This window comes from Tyto alba, unplaced genomic scaffold (assembly GCF_018691265.1).
Source record: "Tyto alba isolate M040663 unplaced genomic scaffold, T.alba_DEE_v4.0 Super-Scaffold_46, whole genome shotgun sequence".
Lineage (NCBI taxonomy): Eukaryota > Metazoa > Chordata > Aves > Strigiformes > Tytonidae > Tyto > Tyto alba.
Window position 1 is genome coordinate 10,418,325 of NW_024881322.1, and position 22,705 is coordinate 10,441,029.

The window sequence follows — 22,705 nt, forward strand, 5'->3', positions numbered from 1 at the left end:
CGTCCCTAGAGCAGTCCTTCCATGCACAACAGGCCTTGTGGTGTAAAAGATTATACTGCTTTCCTAACAAGATATGCAGTGCTTGCTTTCAGAGGACTCCAGTCCCAGCTCAGGACATACTGTGCCACAATTGTTTTAAGTGTATAGAGAATAACACTGGAAAAATGGCTGTGGACTGTGCTGGCAGCAAACACAGGAGGAACAAAACCCCTTGTTTTGCAAAGAGCACCAATAATTGTGTGTGGATCACCGACAACAACTTGTACAATGATACAGACCTCTCCTTGGAATGCTGTCAAGTGCCTTTATTCAGAGTCAGATGGTTTACAAGTATACTAGCCTATATGATGCTGACACAGGCAAGGTTAAGTAGTCAGGCTTTAAGAAAAAGGAGTAACAGGAAAGGATAACAGGCAAGATACATTAGACAGGAGAGATGTGAAGGGATTTTTCAGCATTAGGGCAACTAGATGCTAAATAATAAAATAGGCAGGTATTTGCCATTAGTTGTGTTGCATTATCCTTTACTGATTATGTGCTTAAGATTCCACTAAATATGCTTTTAAAGCTATTACTCTGAAGTAGCTGATTGCTCTGGGACAAGTTTCTTGATCTCAGAAATAAACTAGGGTAACCAGAAGTTCATCAGCAGTACTACTATGTCAGTTGGGAGATAGGCTTTTAAAGTCAAGGAAGCATCCTGAAATAGTCACCCTGATAGAAGCTGTAGCTTGGATACCTCCACGAAACCACACCTACACCACAAACTTTTGCCCTCATAGCCGTAATAGCTGGAGACATCATTTATAGCCACTGTATTTTTGCTGACTAACTCTATTGTGTGGGGCAGTTATACCAGGAAAACCATGTTTTTCCAAGTAGGGTGTCAGGCAGCAGCACAGGCCAGCTACTCCCCAAGGGATGGGGAGATGTGGTGATCCCCAGGGGACTGGCCAGGCAGAGGCTTCCCCCAACCAGGGTCCATCCCACTGTCCCCAGTTAGGGAGCGGGGCAGCTCCCTGGGGGTGGGGATGGGCTGAGGCCAGTCTGGGATGTCAGCCTGCAGGTGGGTGTCAGGGTCAGGCTTGCCCAGGGGAACCAGGGCCAGAGCCAGCCCCGTGACTGCCGGGCCCATGGGCTGAGGGGTGACCCAGGTGAGGTTAGTCAGGGCTCTTAAGGCTGATCATTGTCCCCAGGGCCCTGACGTATGGTATAGTTTGCATAGATCCTTGCGGGAGGGAGAACAGTGTCCGTTTCCCTGTTCAGGTTGTGTCGGTGTCGGGAGCGTGTCAGCCCTACACATAGATGCAACGCCTTCAGCGGGGAGCTGAGTCTGCATCCCACCAGGTGCAGGTCTGCGGAAAGATCCAGGAATTTTCTGTACTCTCGGGAGCCAGGAGATGCTGGATGCTCAGGAAAGCAAGAGCTGTTGGTGGAGTAGCTCCCACAAGCTCAGCACAGCCGAGGGCTTGCGACAGGCACTGCAACTCTTTCCTGGATGTGTTCCGAAGGGTGCCCTTCCCCTCAAAGTGAGGTTTTCCCAGCACTGAAAAAGGAGCAGAGCTAGAAAGCAGGATTCTTAGCATCAGCCTTGTGCCAAGGCCCATCCCTTCTGCGCAATGGATGCACCTCCATCATGAGGGCTGCTGCACGGGTTGGTGTGTGGAGTGACAAAGAAGTGGAGGGATCTGTTACTCACTCTCCCATCCAAAAGAAATGTTTTCCCTTAGAAATGTACCAATGCCCCTACAGTTGCAACAGAAGAGGTGTAGAAGTAAGGGCTTTACGCATCCTTTTGTGCTGCCGTGCTGGATTTCTGAGCACCTTCTCCCAGTGCTCCTTCTTCTGTGCAGAAGGGTCCCGTATCAGCCAGTACAGCTACCCGCTTCCTTGCCCGAGTGCCAGCGCTCGCAGACGTGCAGTACTGCCTCCCCAAGCCAGCCCACCCTTTTCAGTTTCTGTTCCTTCTCCACTCGCTCAGATTCAGGAAGTGCAATAATCTGCAGACTCAGTAACCCACTGGCGACAGGGCTGCGTGGCAGGGAGGCAGCTTCTGGAAGTTTTTCGCTCTGCAGGAGAGGGAAACGCCCCACGGCACACCAGCAAAAGGCTTGGAAGCTGCCAGGTTTCATTTCCACAGCTGAGTTTGGAAAGAAAAGTTTCATTTTCTGTCTCATGACTGGTTTGACAAACACACCCATGACTTGCAAACAGATGTAGCAAAGACTGTATGTTGTGCCAGTGTTTAGGTCAGAGTCCCTTCCAAGCCAAAAAGCAGTGTTTTCCACTTTCTGCACCAGAATTGAGGTGGGTTGGTCCTTGGTTCCTCTGCACTGAAGTGAAACATGCCAAAATAACAATAATAGAGAGTTCAGAGGTTACACAAAATACCAGATACATTAGATACTCTTAACATTTATTTTCGGTTTATTTCACACAAGCATTTTGCCTCAATAAGAACTGCAAAATCCCACCCATGAAGTTTGATTTCTTTAAGTTACTTAGCAAACAAGATTACACTGGTGAGCATGCAGTTTTCCCACCTTGTATCAATGCAGCTCCAAAACAACAGTTTTGACTTTTTTTTTTTTTCATTTTGTTTGTTTGTTTGTTTGTTTGTTTGTTTTTTAAGTGGCTTTGCACCATTATTTTGATGCACTCCACTTCGAGCAAAGTGATAAACATACCCATGGTAAGGGTATCATTACTTTGTTTCTCCAGTCCCTAAATGGGTAGCAAGATAATTTATGTGAAAACTCAGCACAGAAGATAGATGATTAGCAGAAATTCATTTTTATATGAGAATGTAGTGGTTGACCTTGGCTGGATGCCAGGTGCCCACCAAGCTGCTCTATCACTCCCCTCCTCAGCAGGACAGGGAGGGGAGAAAATAAGATGGGAAAAAACCCTTGTGGGTCAAAGTAAAGGCAGTTTAAGAAAGCAAAAGCAAAGGCTGCATGCAGAAGTAAAGGAAAATAAAAGATTTATTCTCTACTTCCCATCAGCAGGTGATGTCCAGCCACTTCCTGGGAAGCAGGGCTTCAGTATGTGTAGCAGTTTCTCTGGAAGACAAACATGGTAATAGTGAATGCCCCCCGTCACACACACACCCACACACACACACCCACACACACACGCACACACCCACACACACACCCACCCACCCTTCTCTTGGCATTTATTGCTGATCAGATGCCACACGATGTGGAATATCCCTTCAGCCAGTTTGGGTCAGCTGTCCTGGCCGTGTCCCCCTCCCAAGATCCTGCCCACCCCCAGGGTGCTGGGGAGGGGGGATGTTGAGGAGACAGCCTTGGTGCTGGGGAGCGGGGCTCAGCAGCAGCCAGCACACCGGGGTGCTGCCAGCGCCTGTCGAGCTACCGATACGAAGCGCAGCCCACGTGCCTGGGGCTCCCTTCCCCTCCGACCAGGGCAGGAGAGGACCGATTTCTCGGGGTGCCCCTGGCAGCCAAGGCGCTGGCCCGTAAGGATGAGGAGGTACAGAGATTTTCTTCAGTGTTTTGAAGCCAAGACGACACTCTCTTCACAGTTGGTATATCCATATCCAGGCAATATGTCATGGCCAAGCCGTCAGAATATGACGCTGGGGCACTTTGAGTTGCCTTCCTCCACATGGCCCCTGCGCACAGGATATCCCCTGGATCTCTGGAGACCTCATCATAGTCTAGATCACTGTAGATGACTTCCAGCACCGCTGATTCTCTCAGGTACTGGACGCCTTCATCTGCACTAGTCCACTTTCCTGGGGAGTTCACCAGATCTTCCTTGAATGGTTATCTTTCCCTCACACTTGTGAGGACCTGTCTCCAGAGACTGCAAATTGCTGCCTCTTTTCCAATTCCTCTCTCAATTCCCTGGTTTCAAGCAAGGTATCCCAGCTGTTGGGCTTCCTTACCTTCCAGCTGCTGTTGGCGTGCCTATCCCGGCATCAGAGCAGCCAGGCAGCAATCGAAGATCTGATGAGGTCAGGTACCGGGTAGTTTCCCCTTCCTGACTGAATTCTCTCACTTCTTCCTCCAATTTCTTTATCGGAGGACCGGCTTCTTGATCAAACCTTTCTTCTTCTTCCTCCTCCCATACTAATCGATGATAGGGACCTGTTGTTTTCATTGTCCACAGTTTCTTTTTCACTCCTGGGGCCATTATTGTAGTTGCTGTTGTTTGGGTCCCTGCCTCAACCACAGTCCTCTGAGATTACTGAACCCTGGCTCAATAGGCACAGGCCAGGCCCCAGTAGCGTGCGGGAAGCTGCTGGGTTTCACTGGGGTAGGCAAGGCACCCTTGTACCAGTTGGCACATCAGTTTGCCAGGGTTGCTTGCCTGTTCGGGTGTAAAGTCTCAGGTTATGGGATTTAAAGTCCAGGTTAGGGTGATAACCATTCTAAGAGCCTGCCCAAATCCTTCCTGACACCCTGCCACCCAGGGACCGGCTGCCTCAGGGCACATTTCAGTATCGCCTCACCCCAAAGCTGTCTTCTCTTACACCAGGACGACACCAGATTCCACAAACCCCGTAATACGCTAACAGTGTTAATTAGTAATATTCAACAGCTCATGTAAGGGTGAACAAGGGCCTCGGGAGCCTGTGTAATGAAACCATCCACACCAATCCCGAGATGTATTCCCTCATCCTCCCCACAAGACAGCTCCCCAGCACAGCAAGGCCATCAGTGCCGGGCCAAAGCACAGAGCAATTGCTTGCACTGACGTGTTCAGCAAATTAAAGAGATAAGTGGTGCAGACAACGAACCCCGTGACCCGCACAGGAGCTCCCCGCTAGAGCTGTAGCCAGGAGCTTGCCACTATATACTATAGCTATAGCACACTAACGCAAACCTGCCGTTGCCTTGTGCCCCACGTTGGGCACCAAAAAGGACTGCGGTGGGTTGACCTTGGCTGGATCCAAGGTGCCACCAAGCTGCTCTATTGCTCTCTCCTCAGCAGGATTGGGAAGGGGTATTGGGGGGGGGAAGAAAATAAGAAGGACCTTGGGCCAAGATACAGGCAGTTTAAGTACACAAAAGCAAAGGCTGCGTGCAGAAGCAAAGGAAAACAAAAGATTTATTCTCTATTCAGGCGATGTCCAGCCACTTCTTGGGAAGCAGGGCTTCAGTACGCGTAGGGGTTGCTCTGGAAGATAAATGTCATAATAACAAATCCCCCCCCCCCCCCCCCCCCCCCCCCCCGCCTCCTCCTTTCTCTTGGCTTTTATTGCTGAGCAGACATCACACGGTATGGAATATCCCTTCGGCCAGTTTGGGTCAGCTGTCCTGGCCATGTCCCCTCCCTAGAATCTTGCCCACCCCCAGGGTGCTGGAGAGGGGGAAATGTTGAGGAGACAGCCTTGGTGCTGGGGAGCGGGTCTCCGCGCCGCTGCGCTACCAACCCCACAGAAACCAGGGTGCTGGGGGGAAGATTAACCCCTCTCAGCCAGGGCCAGCACCCGGAAAGACGCGCGGATGGCAACACTCGACGGCAGAGAAGAACCCGGTGAGAAGTGCGAGCTGTCGAGCTGTGATACGAAATGCTGAACTCTAAAATGGAAAAGTGAGCTCTTGAGCCGTCTCTTAGCGAAGCGTTAATCTTTGGCTGACTGATCCGCTTTTCCCAGTGCGAAAGGACAGTGGGCAACGAGGAACTGGGAAACAACTAGGGGTGCCTTAAACCGCGGAAGAGCCAAGCAGGGGGGGCTCCCTCTGAGCGGGGGGGGGGGGTCACCCTGAGAGGATCTCAGGTGACGGTGACCTCAGGGCGAAGGGGTGGCTGAGGCGGGAGGGACGCCCGATTTCCCACGTCGGCTGATGGTGCCGCTATGTCATTGACCAAAAAAAAAAAAAAAAAAAAAAAAAAAAAAAAATTAGAAAATAGCATTGACGCTCCTGCTGCGGTGGGGGACACGAAGGCATCTTGCCGGTACCCGGGGGGCGGGGCAAACCCCGGGAGGGGCGGGGCAACCCCTGCAGGGGGCGGGGCAACCCCTGCAGGGGGCGGGGCGGTCTCCGTTTCGATTCCCCGCAGGCACCCCCCACTCCTGCGGTGACGCTCGCGGCGATGGGCGGGGCGGTGGGCGGGGCCGGGGTGCCCGTGTTTAGGGGCGGCGGCCGGCGCGCGTTTTGGGGTGTCTCTGCGTGCGGCCGTGGCGGGCAGGTAGGTGCGTGCACGTAGCGGCCATAACCACCCCCCCCCATACCCCCCCGCTACGATTCGTGCGTGGGGGTGCGCGGGGGCATCAGCCGCCCTCCGCCGGGCGGGGCGAACACCCCCGTGCTCCGCTCCACGCGGGATTTGGGAGCGGGGCGGGGGGGGGGGGGCGTCTGATGGAGCCGCGGCGGAGGGACACCCCGACTGCTCGGCCACGGCTCGGGGTGGACGCGCCGTGCTCCGTGACCCACGCGGCTCCGTGTGCCCCGCCGTGGGAGCCGTTGTGTCGTGTGTGTGTGTGTGTGTCTGGCTTCCCACCCACCTTGGCCTCCCGTGGGCTGGAGCGGGAGGGGGGTCGCGCTGCCCTGGGAAGGGGCGCGGGGTGGCTGTGCTGCGTGGGGAGCCCGCCGCGGGAGTGCGTGGGGTGGTGGAAGGAGGGAAAGGGGGGAGTGCATTCCCGGCTCCTGCCAGGCGTCTGGGGGTGCGAGTCGGCGTTGCGCGGGGGAGCTGGGGGGGGGGGGGGGGGGGGGGGGCTCGGCGTGGCGTGGCGTGTCCGGGCTTGGGGAGAAGAAGGAGAACTGTGGCCCAACCCGGCGCTGAGCCTTGTCTTCGGTGGTTTTTGGACCCTCTCCCTGAAAAGCAAAACTCGTGTACGAGGTCGTGGAGTGGTCACTCCACGAAGCAGGCTTTTTCAGTTGGAGAGGAGTTCGGGCGCAGTGTGAGCTTCGGGAGGAGGAAAGCGAACAGATCCCTCGTCAGTCTTCGTGGCTTTTGCCCAGTTTACAGAAAATGAGCTCCAGGTCGGTAGCGTAGGTTTGCTGCAAATGAGAAGAAGCTTTGCTTTCCCGTGAAAACATGCAAGACAGAATGTTTGCTAAGTGTTTTTACGAACATGCGATTGAAATTGTTAAGCATTGGCTGTGAACTGCACAATCTTGAAAACCTTGCTGTTAGAGGAATCTCGTTTTGTTTTGTTGTCTGTTTTGCTTTTTGTGGGGTTTGTTTTGTTTTTCATTCCGGATGTAATACCATGTTGAGCTAATCTATACAAAGGAAATACTGAGGCTGTTTGTTGCCATTGCTTTCTTACCCGGTCAGCTCTGTTTGATGACAGGAATGAGCAAACAACTTTCAGCAGTGTAAACACCTCCCCCTTGGGCTGTTAGGTCTTGTACGGCTGGGCTAGACCCGGGATTGCAAGATTGTTGCTGTTTCAGAGGGTAGGAAGCAGGGTTAACTTTTTCTACTGTTTTGTGAGGTTTTGGAGATTTTTTTTTTTGGTCTGTAAAACAGTAATGATGCTGTGTAGATAGAATGCTGAAGATGTTTTTGCATCAGTGTTTATGTATGTGTAATGGGAAATGCAAATCCTTTCTTAGTTTGCTGGAAATCATATGTATGTATACAGAGTTTTGCTTGAAAATACAACTCCGCAATTTGCCTGAACCGTATGTTCTCTTAGCTATAATTTGTTACTGGTAGGTTACAAAGAGGGGAGAATCGTTTCAAACTGAAAGGAAAAAACCCCTGTTTTGTTTCACTTAGCAAAACAGGATGTGCTGGGGAGCAAGGGCAGACTGTCACCGGTGCAAGCTGTGAAGCAGCAGTCTTCAGCAAAAGCTAGTCCACATGTGCTTGGTGTAAGTTCAGCTTGCGAGGAAAGGAGGAAGGGTGTTCTGAGATGCCACCTCAAAACCTTTGTCGCCAAATCACTCAGCACTGCGTTGAGGTCTCGCCTATAAAGTGAGAGAGCTGTGATTTTTATTTTTGTCTTTCGGTAGTGTTATTTTTCTAGGAGACTTTCTAAGATGGGGTACGATTTCAATGACGTGATGTCTTGGTTTCGGCTGGGATAGGGTTAATTTTCTTCCTAGTAGCTGGTATCTGCTGTGTTTTGGATTTCAGATGAGAATAATGTTGATAACACAGTGATGTTTAAGTTGTTGCTAAGCAGTGTTTACACTAAGTCAAGGGCTTTTGAGCTCCTCACCCCACCAGCGAGGGAGCTGGAGGGGCACAAGAAACTGGGATGGGACACAGCCGGGACAGCCGACCCCAGCTGCCCAAAGGGATATTCCATACCATATGGCATCATGCTCAGTATGTAAAGTAGGGGGAAAACTGGCAGGGGGCTGCTGCTTGAGCGCTCGGGCATCAGTGGGTGGGTGGAGAGCAAGCGGCTGTGTGGTGTTAGCTGCCTGCTGGGTTAAACCACAGCACGTGAAGACACCTCGTGGGCAGGCTCAGGACATGCCAAGCGGTCTGTAGGAGACAGTCTGTCAGGTTTCTGTTTGCCCTGTTCATGGATGTAAAGCTCTGGTGTCGCAGGGAATGCTGGCAGTATAAAGCCGGTACAGAGCTGCTCTGGTGGGGGGTGTGTGTACCCATCTCGTTTCGTGGAAAGTGTTATCTTGTTCTTGGTGACGTGCTTTTGGTTTCCATTTACTTCCTGGAGTAATAGCTTTCCTGAGTACAAGTCAAACACAAATCCCTACTGTAGAGGATTTATTTGTAAAGTATTAGTAGCATCCTTGTCCTGAGGTTTGGCCTGGATTACTGCGAGTCAGCAGGGCTGGCCCTGTCCTTCTGGCTGGGTTTGGGTCCTGTTTCTGTGGCCTGGGTTGCTGGTGATGCATCTGAAGAGGAACTGAGCTGCTAAGCGGTGTCAACTATGTGAATTTGGTGTGTGGCCAGCTAGAGATGTCAGGCGGATAGGCTTAGTTGTTAGTAATAATTGCTTTATAACAGTTTGCATAAATCGAAACCAACATACAGTGGTAATCTGGAGAAGGAGGACCTTGGGAGGTCGTTCAGACCAGCCCTGCCCAGACCAGAGTCCTAGGGTAGAGCTTGAGTTTTCTTGTGTTTGTTTGTATTCCACTTGTTCCACTCGTTTTACCCAGACCTTACATACACCTCTTCCTTATCTGATTTGTACATAACATTTGAGATAGTAACAGGCCATTGAGACATCTGTGCTAATCGTATCCTGGGGTTCATTTGCTAAATGTTGATAAGGGTGTTTGTCTTGTGTCAGACAACGTCTGTGCCCTACAATCATCAGTTTGATGACAGAGCACGTTTCCAGGGGAAAGCTTGGTACAAAATGAGGAGCAGCCTGGGATGTTCTGTCTTGATCAGTGCACCAGCAGCCATTTGATTGGTATCTCTTGAAAGCACAGCCAGAACCGAAAAGTCTCACAGCTGGCTTTCAAAATAGGGACGTAGCGCTTGCACGCTCTACCCAGTGCAGGCACGAATCCCATCTCAAGAGTGAGACGTGCTTTGCGCTGGCCGGGAGCACTGATTCAGCGTGGTACTGCACTGGTGGAGCTACGAAAAGGTAGGCTGAGTTCCCCTAGTCCTAGTTCTGGCCAAACACTCAGGTGGGAAGGGTATCTGGAGAAGTGTTTAGGGTTATTTGTTTCCAGTTACAGAGATTGTGTTCAGGTCTCCAGTTCAGACTGAAAAAAAACTAATAAGGTTTTCTCTTTATTCATTTAACCTAGGAGATTGTTTTCTTTGTCCTTTTAGAGGTAAACACAGCTACAGAGATGCATGCTGTCTTCACCTCTGGAGTACTGTGATGCACAGGACACTGGCCAGCTGTAGGCCCCAGAAGCAATAAAGAAACTTCATTTGGTCCAATTTGTGCTAAGTTCAGGGCAACGTATACTATTAAGAAGCTACCACTATGCTGCTCTGCTTGCCCTAATCTGTTTGAAATTTGCTCTAGAATCTCATTCTTCATTTTCAAAGTGGCAGGAACAAAGGGTCTTTTGGCACTTCCAAGCCCTAGTACGGATCTGGCAAGGTGCCTTGTTACAGGAATGTTTCTTTTTGTTTCACAGGGTAGAATGAGAGCCTATCTAATGATAGGCTGTCCCTGTCTAGCTGAATCTATCCCTAGATAGGGGTGTCTAATGAGAAGCTATTTACATGATAGGCTTTTCATTTGAGTTGACCAGCTTTTCCAAGATGAGCTGACATATTTCGCAAGGGCTGAACACATTCTTTGTGAGATATTGGCTGAACATTCAATTAAAATGTTCAGATAATCAGAAATACCACTACAACTTTCTCCAGCCCAAACAGATCCATGAGCATGGCCGTGTCTAAATCTCAAGTTTTTTCTCATCTTCTGCATGAGATTTCCTAAGGTGTCTACTTATGACCTGGTCAGTTATAATCTGTTCATCGTGACTGCAGAATCTGCATTTTTGTCTCTGCTGTTTCTCTAAGTCCTCCTCCAAAAGTACAGGTGATTTCAAGATTGTTTTTTTGTTTTCAAGCATCTCAGCATTTAATGGAAAAACAAGGCTTCTAAAGAAGTACATTTTTTTTTCTACTTTTCACTGTCAGGGTAATGCTTATAGGCATTCAGAGAAGGTTGTGTTTTGTAAATATGTCTTTGGTAGCTGCTGTTGTCAGGAAAGCAAATCAAACTGGCTAGCAGGCGAACCATTGCCTCTTCATGTTGTGGCCTGCTAGAGCCTTCTCATCTTAGATCTTTCCTCCCTTTCCTTGGTGTCCTGGTTTTGGCTGGGGCAGAGTTAATTTTCTTCCTAGTACCTGGTACAGTGCCATAGTTTGGATTTAGTGTGAGAATAACATTGATAACACACTGATGTTTCAGTTGTTGCTAAGTAGTGCTTACCCTAAATGAAGGATTTTTCAGTTCCCCGTGCTCTGCCAGCAAAGCAGGTGCACGAGGAGCTGGGAGGGAGCATGGCCAGGAGAGCTGACCCAAACTAGCCGAAGGGATATTCCATACCATAGGGTGTCATGCCCAGTATATAAACTGGGGGAGTTGGCTGGGAGGGACGGATCGCTGCTGGGGTGTCGGTCAGCAGGTGGTGAGCAATTGCATTGTGCATCACTGGTCTTTTCTTGGGTTTTATTTCTGTCTCTTTTTGTTATATTCCTTTTCATTACAGTTACAATTATTCTTATTTATTATTACTGTTATTATGATATTCTATCTTAGTTATTAAACTGTTCTTACCTCAATCCATGAGTTTTATTTTTTTTCAATTCTCCTCCCCATCCCACTGGGACGGGGGGAGGCGTGAGCGAGCGGCTGCGTGGGGCTTGGTTGTTGTCTGGGGTTAAACCCTGACACTTGGGCCTGCCCTGACATTCACATACATCTATACCAGGACATACTGAAGGTGTCATTCTAAGGACTTATATGCAGCGTCCTTTTGCTGGGTGACTGCAGGACTGCCTCGATGGATGGTGCCAGTGGTGGGCACGTGGCTGGACGGGTCCCTCTGATGTAGCAGGTTGGGGTGTCATGACAGTTCCTTCTTGGTGGCATCATGCTCTCAGAGGCAGCGTGTGTTTGTTGGGCAAGAGCTAATGAGAGCCTGGAGGATTTCTGATGAGAAGACATGAATTATTCAAATGCTGGTGAAATGTATTTAGTTGTCAGCCACAGTGTAGACGCATTGTTGGGCTTTTTCTCTCCCTACCTGTTGCCAGTTGGTAATGTCTACCTGTTAGATTAAGGGAGAAGAAGGAAAGATTATTTATTCCTCTGCTTAATAGGAATGAGGAATGTGCAGTGTTTAGAAGTCAGATTTCCTCTAAATAGTAATATGCTTATTTTTCACCACTATTTTAATTCCAATGCGGAGCTCCCCAGATTGCTATAGTTCATTTGTTGCTTGCATTATAGAAAGCTGCTGTGCCTCAGGAATAAAAACATTCTTCTACCACTGAATAATGCCATAGGGATGGAACTTCAAAGCTTAACTTTCAATATCAACAGTAATTAAAAGCATGGCTGTGTAGCCCTCCCACTCTTTCTCTGTAAATTGGCAGTGTCACACAGTTTCTCTTTTAAAAACATGCAAACCAGTTGCAGGCAGAACAAACCAGCTGCTGGGGTTCACTTTCAGATTTGTACAGTTTTTAGTATTGCCAACTTCAGATGCTCAAAAAGCACAAGTTGGCCTCTTGAGACTGATAGCTGGCATAAGGAACACAATGTTTTTCAAGAATAACAAATGGTTTTTCTGGGCAGTCTCTGTGTTTTCAAGCATATCTGCTGAAGCAGGAGGAGTCAAAACTTAGCCTTGTAAGCCCCCAAAAATGCCCTGCTCTGAGAACAGTCCGACTGAAGTAGTTCAGTGGGACATCAAGTCTCACAATAACAAGAGTTGGCAACATGTGAAGTAAATGGGAATTTTGCCCACTGGCAGCAGTAGGGTTTGGAGCCAGTTGCTTCTGACTTAACTGTATAATCTTTTGTTTTAATTCTTTGAGTGGAAATTAATATGCTTCATTTTGCTCTCACAGTCATGCTGGTGGCCTCAGGAGTCATAAAAAAAAAAGTGAATAGAGTAGACCATCTTGTCTGTTTTTTTTGTTTATTTGTTTGTGTTCTTTGAAGTACAAGGTCTCAATGCCCTAGGAAGGGTCTCCCAGACCTTAAGGTGTCCCCACTCATTTATGTGTTTCATGGACTCCATAGCTTAGGAGAAATCCTCACTTTAAGAGAAGACCTGTCTTACTTTACTGTGTTTGGCTGGGATGGAGTTCGTTTTCTTCATGGTAGCTCGTGTTGTGCTGTGTTTTAAATCTGTGACCAGAACAATGCTGGTAACACACTTTTTCAGCTGTTGAAGAGCCGTGTTTGCCCAGCATTCTGTCCTTCCCTGTTTCTCACTCTGACCCCACAGTGAGTAGATGGGGGTGTGCAAGAGGTTGGGAGGGGACACAACCGGGCAGATGACCCGAACTGACCAAAGGGATGGTCCATGCTATTAACGTCATGCTCAGCAATAGAAAGGGAGAGGAGGAGGCTTGGGGAGATTAGCTATCCCTAGCTCAGGAACTGTCTGGACATGGGTCTATGCGTGGGAGGTGATGAAGGATTGTCTTTGTAGCCCTTGCTTTGTTTTCTTTCTCCTTCTGCTTCTCTTTCGCTTATTAAGCAATTTTTATCTTGACCCTCAAGTTGTCTTGCTTTTACTCTTCCTTTCCTCTTTCTGCATCCCACTGGGGGTGAGGGGGAAGTGAGCTGCCCACCTGGGTTAACCCACAGCACTCACCACAACAAAAATCTTTAGTTATATTCAGATGCAGTTGTGACCTTTACCTGTGCCAGTTAAGCCAGAGTAATAGACAACATTTTTGTTTAATGCTCACCATGCTCAGTAGACTTTATATAATAGTTCTGCAGTTAGTTCACTGGGTTTGAGTTAAAATTGTTTATGCTTCAAGAAGATGTTAGGCAATAGCAAGACATGCTGTGCTAGTCAGCACAGTGATTCTTTTGGATCATTAACTTAGCTGTCAGATTTGCATGCTTGTGTATCTCTTGTGTCTGCAAACTTGGGTGTAGTTGCTAAAGCCTGCAGCGGACATCCTGATTGTTTGAATGATCTACTGTTTGGAGTTTTGGCTGGGAAACTCCAGTGCTGGAAGAGGATGGGAATTTGTGTTCTGCTGGAAATCCGGCTGCCTAGAGCTGGGAGGGGGATGCTGCCTCCTGATGTGAAACAGGCAGCTCAGTTCTAAAACTTCTCAGCACAGTGCATGTTTGAAAGTCCTTTTAAAATGTATGTTGCAATTGGGGGTCTTTTGCTGTATTGTGGGAAAAATAATCCTTGTAAATGTCTTTCATTTGTAATTCTACTTTAAGTAGATTCCAAGGAAGAGTAAGGTAAATATAATCCTGGGTAAAAAATCCACCCTAAATAGAAGCAGAACCTTAAAAAAAAAAAAGCTTGAAATTTGACTATGATTTAGAAACCCACAGGTTCATGTGTATTCTTACATGAAGAAGCTCCTTTGTTGTTGAGCTATTTTGGTATTATTCTTGGTGAAAATAGTTTATCTAACCTTCTGATGTTAAAGAGTTGAAAGATGAAAGAATTGACAAAAATAAGACGTAGAATACTCATTTAGCACTTGCTTTTTATTCTTTGCACTGTTGCTCTATATTTTTCCTTTTCTTTACCTTGGTAGTGCTCACACCATGTCGTGTAAAAAAAAAAAAAAAAAAAAAGTGCCACTTACGCTATGAGTACACTTGATTTGCTGTTTGGATAAGTAGTATTTTTAAAATATACTGTATGCATATTGCTCAATGAAGTGACGGTTTAATTTGCCTAGGATAAATGTTATAATTACTCCTTTAATGTGAGTGATCATCATACCTCCCTCATGTAGATGAGACCTATTTTTCTTCAGTTTAGTTCATAGCTGGGAGTTTATCCTTCCCTGGAATTAGGGAGGTGATGTTTGGATTGCAGACATCACCATAGAGTGTTTATTTGTTTAATTAAATAAGACATAACATCTGACAAGTCTGTTTCCAGTCAGCCTGAAGCAGCCTGGATCTGAGCTTTCTAGTTGCACCTGGTTCTGCTGATTCTCAATGTTTCAGGTTCATCACAAGGAGTCCTCTAGAGAAAATAGGTCAGTAGTGTTTTTTGGTTTGTCTGTAGGTTCATATACTTAAAAATACCTATTTGCTCATTGGGAAGCGATCTCACAGATTGCGTGTCCTGGTTTCAGCTGGGATAGCTGGTATCTGCTGTGTTTTGGATTTCAGATGAGAATAATGTTGCTAACACAGTGATGTTTAAGTTGTTGCTAAGCAGTGTTTACACTAAGTCAAGGGCTTTTGAGCTCCTCACCCCACCCCACGAGCGAGGGGGCTGGAGGGGCACAAGAAGCTGGGACAGGGCAAGGACAACTGACCCCAGCTGCCCAAAGGGATATTCCATACCGTGTGGCATCATGCTCAGTATGTGACGTCGGGGAAAGCTGGGGGGGGCTGCTGCTCGGGGACTGGCTGGGCATTGGTGAGCAGGTGGTGAGCAATTGTGTTGTGCATCACTTGTTTTGCATGTTTTAATTATACTAATATTTTTATTTTATTTTCATTTTCTCTCCTATTAAACTGTCTATATCTCAACCTGTGAATCTTACTTTTTTTTCCAATTCTCTTCCCTTATCCCGCCAGGGGCAGGGGGAGTGAGCGAAGGGCTATGTGGTGTTTAGCTGCCTGCTGGGTTAGACCATAACATTATATTAGCGCGTTGTAGAGTTACAGGTTGTTACTGATTTTGTTCCAGGCCTGCTAATACCTGGATATTAAGTAAATCTGTGCATTCCTTTTTAGTCAATTAATCTCATAGTACTAAGATTTGTGAGGTTCATACAGGTTTTTGCAGATGTCCTGGGTTTGGCTGGGATAAATTTAGTTCTTGCAAGAAGCCAGGAGGCGACACAGCCAGGATAGCTGGACCATACTAGCCAAGGGGCTATTTGATACTATATGACTACTATATGATGTTATGCTCAGTATATAAACTGGGAGAGGGGAGAAGGGATCGTGGCTCGGGAACGGGCTGGGCATTTGAGTTCCAGGTGGTGAGCAACTGCACTGTGCATCACTTGCTTCCTATATTATTTTATTATTAGTAGTAGTATTTATTCTCTCTGTGTTGTCCAGTTAAACTGTCCTCGTCCAATCCATGAGTTTTTTACCTTTTTCTTCTGATTCTATCTCCCATCCCACCAGGGTGGGAAGGAGTGAGTGAGTGGCCACATGGTGCTTAGTTGCCAGCTGGGCCTAAACCACAACAGTGGGTTTTTGCAGATAATGGAAATGGCTTTTAATCATAAAATCTGTCTGTGAAGAATGATTCCACGTGTCCTGGGTTTGAGTGAGTGGTGGGGTTTTTGGTGGCAGGGGAGGGGGCTATAGGGGCAGCCCCTTGTGAGAAGCTTCTTGAAGCTCCCCCAGCTCCAAGTCAGCTCCACCTCTGCACCAAAACTGAGCCAATCGGCTGCGCCTCTGCGATAACGTATTTAAGAAGGGACGTGGTGACGGGCAGTGGGACTTGTGAGGAGGAGTTGCTGCAGCTGCGTGAACACCAAGGTCAGTGGGGGAACGGAGGAAGAAAGGAGGAGGGAGGTGTGCCGGAGCAGAGACCCCCCTGTATCCTGTGGGGAGACGGCAGGGCGGCCCCCCCTGCCACCCATGAAGATCTGCGGTGGAGCAGACACTGATTTACGGCCTGTGTTTTTTGCCTGGGTGATCAAGGTGCTGTGCCCAAAGAAGGACAGGGTCTTCTGGGAAAAGGCAGCCCCGCTGTTGTAGTCCAGTGCTGGGAGGATTGCAGCATGCGGGGGAGTCCCATGTCAGAGCAGCTCGGGAAGGGCTGCAGCCGTGGGAGGGACTCCGGTTGAAGAAAGTTGGTGCCCCACACCGGAGCAGTGTGGGGAATGCTGCGGCCCATGGGAGGGACTCACGTCAGAGAAAGTTTGTGGAGGACTGTCTCCTGTGAGAGGGGGACCATGCTGGAGCAGGGGGAACAAGTTCCATAAGCTCCCCCCACTGAAGATGGAAGAAGTGGCAGCGCTGACTGCACCCCCCATTCCCTGCCCCTGCGCCACTGGGGGAGGAGGTAGAGATATCGGGAGCAGAGCTGAGCCCGGGAAGAAGGGAGAGGTGGGGGGAAGGTGTTCTCAAGATGTGGCAATGCCTGTCACTGTCCTACTCTGTTAAGTGTTATTGTTAGTGTCTGTAATAAATGTATGTTCTTTTTTTCTTCCCCTAACAAGTCTGCCTTTTGCCCTTGACCATAATGGGTGATTTTCCCCTCCCGGTCCTATCTCAAATCCCAAGCCTGGCTCATTTGTCCCTTCTCATCGCTGGGAGAGAAGGGATGTATTGAGTGGCTGCATGGTGCTCAGTTGCGCTCTGAGCTCAAACCACGACACCATGCAAGGCTTTAGCATTGTTTTTTTCTCTTGTCTGTGACTTTGTTCTGTTTCTCAACATACATGTTTTTCTTTCTGTCTGTTCCCTTTATCTAGCTACCTGACCATGTGATTAGTTTTATGTAGTGAACCTGAATTTACAATTGTAATGATGAAATATTTTTTTCAGTCAGTTGCAGTTGATGCCTGTTTCAACCTTCTGTTTTCTTCAGAACCTGATTCAAGGTCCTCATGCACTATTAATATACTTATGTTACAGTATTTTCATGGAGTAATCAAGTTTCAACGCAGTTTTGTATACATTGAGTTATTGAATGTATACCCAGAGAGGCTGGACAAGAAAGTCAGAAAGATAAATAAAAAGCAAGTAAGTCAGTTTTGTGTTTAATTAATTGAGATGTATAGCTTCGTGTATTTCTTAAGCATATGAACTGTGTATGTTCTCTTGGATATTTCCTCCTGCATTTAATGTTTGTGTACACATTTAAGTAATTTGGAATCTTAATTTTAAAAATACAGTCTAAGACTCGAGGAGAAGAACTGGAAAAAAATGCATACCAGTGGTAGATCTGGTAGCTGAGGTTGATTTAAAAATTGAATGGGAAGTTGAGACATCAACAGTAAAGATGAGGTTATCACCTGAGTTATATTTTACTATTCCAACTGCAGCAAACAAAAAAAGAGTTGCTCTTTCGTCCTCTTTTTCAAATAGGCAAAAACTAAGATGAAAATTTTGGTGAATTTTAGGGAAATAAGTGTTTCCTAATTCAATGCTTCTGTTTGATTATTATTTTTTTTTATTTTAAATTAGGATGGATGCCATGGAATATGCACAGGTTATGAGACAAGAAGGGAACCAGGATTTTAAAAATGGGAATTACTCCTTGGCCATTAGAAAGTACGATCAAGCTCTACATATGCTCAGTTGTTTAATGCAGTGGGTCCCGTAAGTATTCTTGAATTACAAGATGTAAACCATAAGACAATTCTGAAATTTTTACAGTACTACAGCTAACTCAGAACTGTATTTCTTGCCCTGATGCCTGATGTTCTTGTATCTTTTGTCACACTCTTTAGTGTATCAGTTTCCTAATTAAAGAGGAATTGCTGTTCCTGACATATACGTGGGAGATTAGTTACTGTATTCTGAATATTTTTATATAAACATCAATTATAAATTAATGTAATTAAAGCTCAAATTAATTTTCTATAATCTATGTTGGTTTCTGTTAAATTACTTCTGTTTCTTAGCTGACATGCTGTAGGATTAATCTTGATGTGATTCTACCATGTACTGGTCATACATGTGGCCTGTCATTAAATGAGTCGTTGGATTATCTTTAAAATGATTCAGGCAAGTTATTTCGTCTTTCTTGGCATTCTCAGATTTGTTAAAAAATAATTTTTCAGCAGAAGAGTTCTTTGGGTATTTCTTTCCAAGTGTTAGGTCCTTGTTTTTATTAGTTAACATCAGTTGCTAATGATTAAATAGTTGAGTGGGGCTTCTTCATACCTCAGGGATCTGCTCCTGAGCGTCTCCTTTCCCCTTGCCAGAGGTGGCCTTGTCAGGATATGCCTGCATGCCAGTGTGTGCTCTGTACACGTTCAGTGTAGTTGAAGTAACCTTCTTGAGTGTAAATTAGTAGATAGTAATAAGGTGAAGGATGCAGCAATGTGGTTTTCCAGGCTCCCCAGTACCCTGTGTCCTGTCATTTGTGTGCAGCTCTTTCCAGAAACTCTCTTGGATCCAGCAGATGCTTTATATACTTTAATATATATCTGTTCTCCAAAAGAAATTTCTTTATTTCTTAGCTGGTGTAAATGTGAATAATACTGTTGACTTCATCAACTGGTGATACAGTAAAATGAGTTTAGGTTGTTTTTTTGGTGACCAAAATGCTTTTAGTGTTCTTTCCATCTAGCCGCTTCCACCTGTGTGTCTGTTTTCCTCCACTCTTGGCCACTGGCTTTCACTGAGCCATATCTAGGTGTGTTGAGATGGTCTAAACTCTTTCTAAATCCTCATACTGCGTTATTCCAGTGGGTTGGTTTTCTGCTGCAGAAGAGACTGGGGTACCACTAAGAGATCCTTTAGAATGTCACTTAGATTTTTGTAGCTGATGTTCAAATGATCTTTATTTTCTACAACCCCATTTTTACCTCTAATTTTGTTAGGTGGATGACACGTAGACTTCTTTTCTCGTTGCTAACTATAAAGTGCGATGCATCCTTTTTCAAGCAAATAAACAGTTATGCTAAAAAAATTTTCAGGTGTTCCAAGGACATAGCTGTGTTACACTGCAACAAATCAACTGCCTTGTACAGTCTTGGTAAATGGAGAGAAGCAGTGGTTTCAGCCTGCCAGAGCTTACACTGGGATCCGGAGTATGTTAAGGTATTCAGATGTTAAAGCTGGCAGTTTTTGCATGTCTTACATTTTAAAACAGGTGTCGATATCTGCCTTTTCTTGTGTTTTGGTTTTGAGGTGTGATAAACAAATAGCATAAAATTCCAAAATCAATGTCTGGCTCTGTACACGAGCATTGGAATTACTACTGTAATAGTACTTTTAATAAAATGAAGCAGCTCACTTTTGCACCAGGAGGTGCTGGTTCTTTCTGGGTCCCAACAAGAGGCACCAGTCCTTTCAAGAAAGATAACTATTTTATTAATATCACCGATGGGGTGATAGCAAGCAATAAAATCTTATGTGCCCTTGTAATGCTGGAGACCCTGGGATGGCGCAGCACCAGCCAGGTCTCTGCTCAGGCCACGGCACGCTGTGCAGATCCTGCCTGTGGTGTAGCTCACCAGCTCTGTGTTCACTTGCGGTCTTACAGAGCCTGGCTCACAGTACAGATCCATCAGTCACTGGCAGCAGTCGGGTCTGGGATGGGGACTTAGCTTTGAAGGCTCTCTTGGGTAGTGTGCCCTAATATTCTTTACAGGTTCATAAGAACAGTACGTGGTGACCAAGGTCATGTTGTATTTTCAGTGGACAGAACAATACAGTCTACATATGCTTGTGATTGCATTGCAATGAGCAAAAAATAAGCATTGACTTAAATACTCATGTTAGGAATAAGTAGCGGTTGTACAGTATTTATCATAGAGGCATATGCTTGGATTGGCTTTTATGTACAATAGTCATCTGGACTAACCACTACAGACTCCCAGAGACTGTAGCAGAAGGTACTTGATTTATATATGGTCAAATTGCATGCAAATACCAATTTAATTTGTGCTATATTGCAGCATGCCAGATAGCTGGTTTGAACAAACTGACACCACTGTGACACTGAACCAGTACAATCTAGTTCAGTGGTGAATATAAACATGTTCAGCTGCCATTGGCTGAAGATTATTATATGCATTGTGGTAAATACTGCAAAATGCAGTGACATGGGGACATAAACAGATATTCTGGACCTTGTGATAATGACAAAAAAATTCCTGTCCAGAGGATGTTAAAATACAGTTGCTAACAGTATGTTCTTCATCCTGTAGTTATTTTCCAGGTTTTATATTCCAGGATTTATCACTCTTAATATCTGGGTTGATATCAGTAGCTTACTGTGAATTTCAAGGGTTGTTTATTGCATTTTTTTTATCTGTATATAAGAAGCTGTAAAAATAGTACTGCATGTCATTTTTGTAGCATAATTAGAGAATTTAGGAAAAAATTATAACATTTTCTAGTAAAGATCTCTGAATATTTTTCCAGCAATGGTCTCTCTTGTTCTTTTTTTCTCAGGCTTACTATAGAGCTGGCCACTCATTGATCATGTTATCAGACTCTTATGAGGCGATTTCTATGTTTCATAAAGGTTTGATTCTCCTGAGTGCTTCTGCAGATCGAACTCAGGTTGCTGATTTTGTAGCTGGAATCTTCATAAGTATCAACGGTAAACTCAAATGAAGACCTTAATTTTTCTAAGAACCTTTCAGTAGTGAGGACAACACAAGTCCTTGGTAGGGCATCCTTCATGAGATTGTTCATTTGGTCTTTAGTGCCTCAGAAGTATTTGAGGGTTATGAATATGTTGAGTGGCCTAATCAAAAGGATGTGGTGAACTTGGTCCAGTTTGTAAACAGCAGATGCCAGCAATCCGAAATCACTGTGCAGGGGAGTGTGCTATCTCACAACAACATGTCAATTGTGGAATAGTTAGAAAAAGTAAAAATTTTGTCAGGGAGGCAAGGTTGGACACTTGGAGCTCCAGACCCCTAAGGCTTTAGTGGCTTTTGTCCAACCCACTCAGCTTTTCTTTTAGCTGGGTAGATTTGAAAATGATTAGAAGATACTCAGCTTAAACTTGAGTTTACAGTGCAGTGTATTTCAGTGGAGGAGGGACTTTCCCTCAGCTAGTAATTGGCAGCAGTGAAGAGGGGGAATTTGGCCTTTCTGTGGCACTGTGTAGGTTGCTTGGAGCAATGTCCACCCAGTGTCTCCCTCCCCTCTCCTCAGTCTCTCCTCCTCTACTTGCTTTTTATTTTTTTTGTCTGGTTCGCAGGCTTTGACTGATGGGGCCTGCAGGCATGCCAGGAGATTTCGGGTTGTGCACCTGCTGCATTTACTTGAAATTGTAGCTCCATGTTAAGGACTTTGATTACCTTTAGCAGTGTCTGTATCTGAGCGCACCCACAAATGGAAGAGCCACCGTGAGGTTTCCAATGTCTTGGGGTTTAGAAGTGTTTCTTGAGGGCAGGGATTATTTTTGTTTTTAACTTGTTTAATGAAGACTGACTGCTGATAATGAGGTGCCACATCAGTTGGGTGGTCAGGGACACTTAAGACCCCATTTGGCATTCTCCTGGGTTTTAACAGGCGTTAAAATTGTCACTGTGCAATTAAGTAATTTCCTTGGACAACCCAACTTTAAAAGTGCTGTGTATACTAAAGAGTTTTCTTAATTCTTGCAGATGAACGAGTCTTTCCACCAACTTTTCCCCCTGCATATGATTATATTTTCAGCGCCAGGTTTGATGCGCTGATTTGGCAAGCGGTGATAGAAAGGTTGGCCCAGAAAGGGAAGTGGCGGGTAAGTCTGTCACTGCGTTACCTGCTGCTGCTCACGTCTTACCTTTTTGTGTTACCTTTAGAATATTAAACAGTGAATACTTATTCTCTCTGGTTCAAATGTCTTGATTTTTTTTTTAAGACTTGAAAAATACTTTCAGTGATAAATTATTTCTGAAATTAATTTCTTAAAGGAATACAAAGAACTTGAAACACCACATGACTCTTGCTGTTGTCTCTGTTACAATTATGGTGCCATCTACAGTCATAATTTTTGAAAGAAAGCAGAGGAGGGAAGAGTGTTTATTTGGGGTCCTTTATACTTTTCCTTCTGTATGGCAGGCTGGATTTTCAAAGCTGTCTGTGAAAGACCCACAAATAAAGGACTATCTCAGTGGAAGTATGTGGTTGTTAAAAAAAAAAAAAAATAAACAGATCATTTAGAAAGATCACCTGAAATTACTTTAAGCCTCTTTTTTCTGTAGTGACTGTGTAAAAAAAAAAAAAAAAAAAAAACCAAAACCAAAAAAACCCACACACAAACAACACCGCCACCAAAAAATAATAATTGTTCATTGTCACAATTATACCTGTAGTGGATGTTGTTGGTGGGGCGCCGGCAGCGGGGGCCGCTGTGGGGAGAGGCCGGGCCGCCCTGTGCTGGTTCCAGCCGGCTCCAACACCACACAGCTCGGTGCCATTGGCAAACTTGCCAAGTGATTGAGTGCACCACGCCATCCCACTGTGTCACTGATGAAGATATTATATGGTATGGGA

At 46.0% G+C, this 22,705-nt stretch overlaps 1 protein-coding gene across 2 annotated transcripts in view; it reads left to right on the plus strand.

Annotated features, from left to right (window-relative positions):
- Positions 1–6,100: 6,100 nt before the first annotated feature.
- TRANK1 (tetratricopeptide repeat and ankyrin repeat containing 1) overlaps positions 6,101–22,705 on the plus strand; it is a 59,116-nt gene continuing 42,511 nt past the window's right edge. The window contains exons 1-5 of one of the 2 annotated variants that reach the window (XM_042806396.1): positions 6,101–6,168; positions 17,720–17,854; positions 19,180–19,303; positions 20,663–20,813; positions 21,832–21,950. In XM_042806396.1, the coding sequence (XP_042662330.1) occupies positions 17,721–17,854; positions 19,180–19,303; positions 20,663–20,813; positions 21,832–21,950 (528 nt within the window). In that variant the 5' untranslated portion in view covers positions 6,101–6,168; position 17,720. Of the gene's footprint in view, positions 6,169–12,933; positions 14,593–17,719; positions 17,855–19,179; positions 19,304–20,662; positions 20,814–21,831; positions 21,951–22,705 lie in introns of those variants that run through there. The other variant, XM_042806395.1, reaches the window with a different exon arrangement.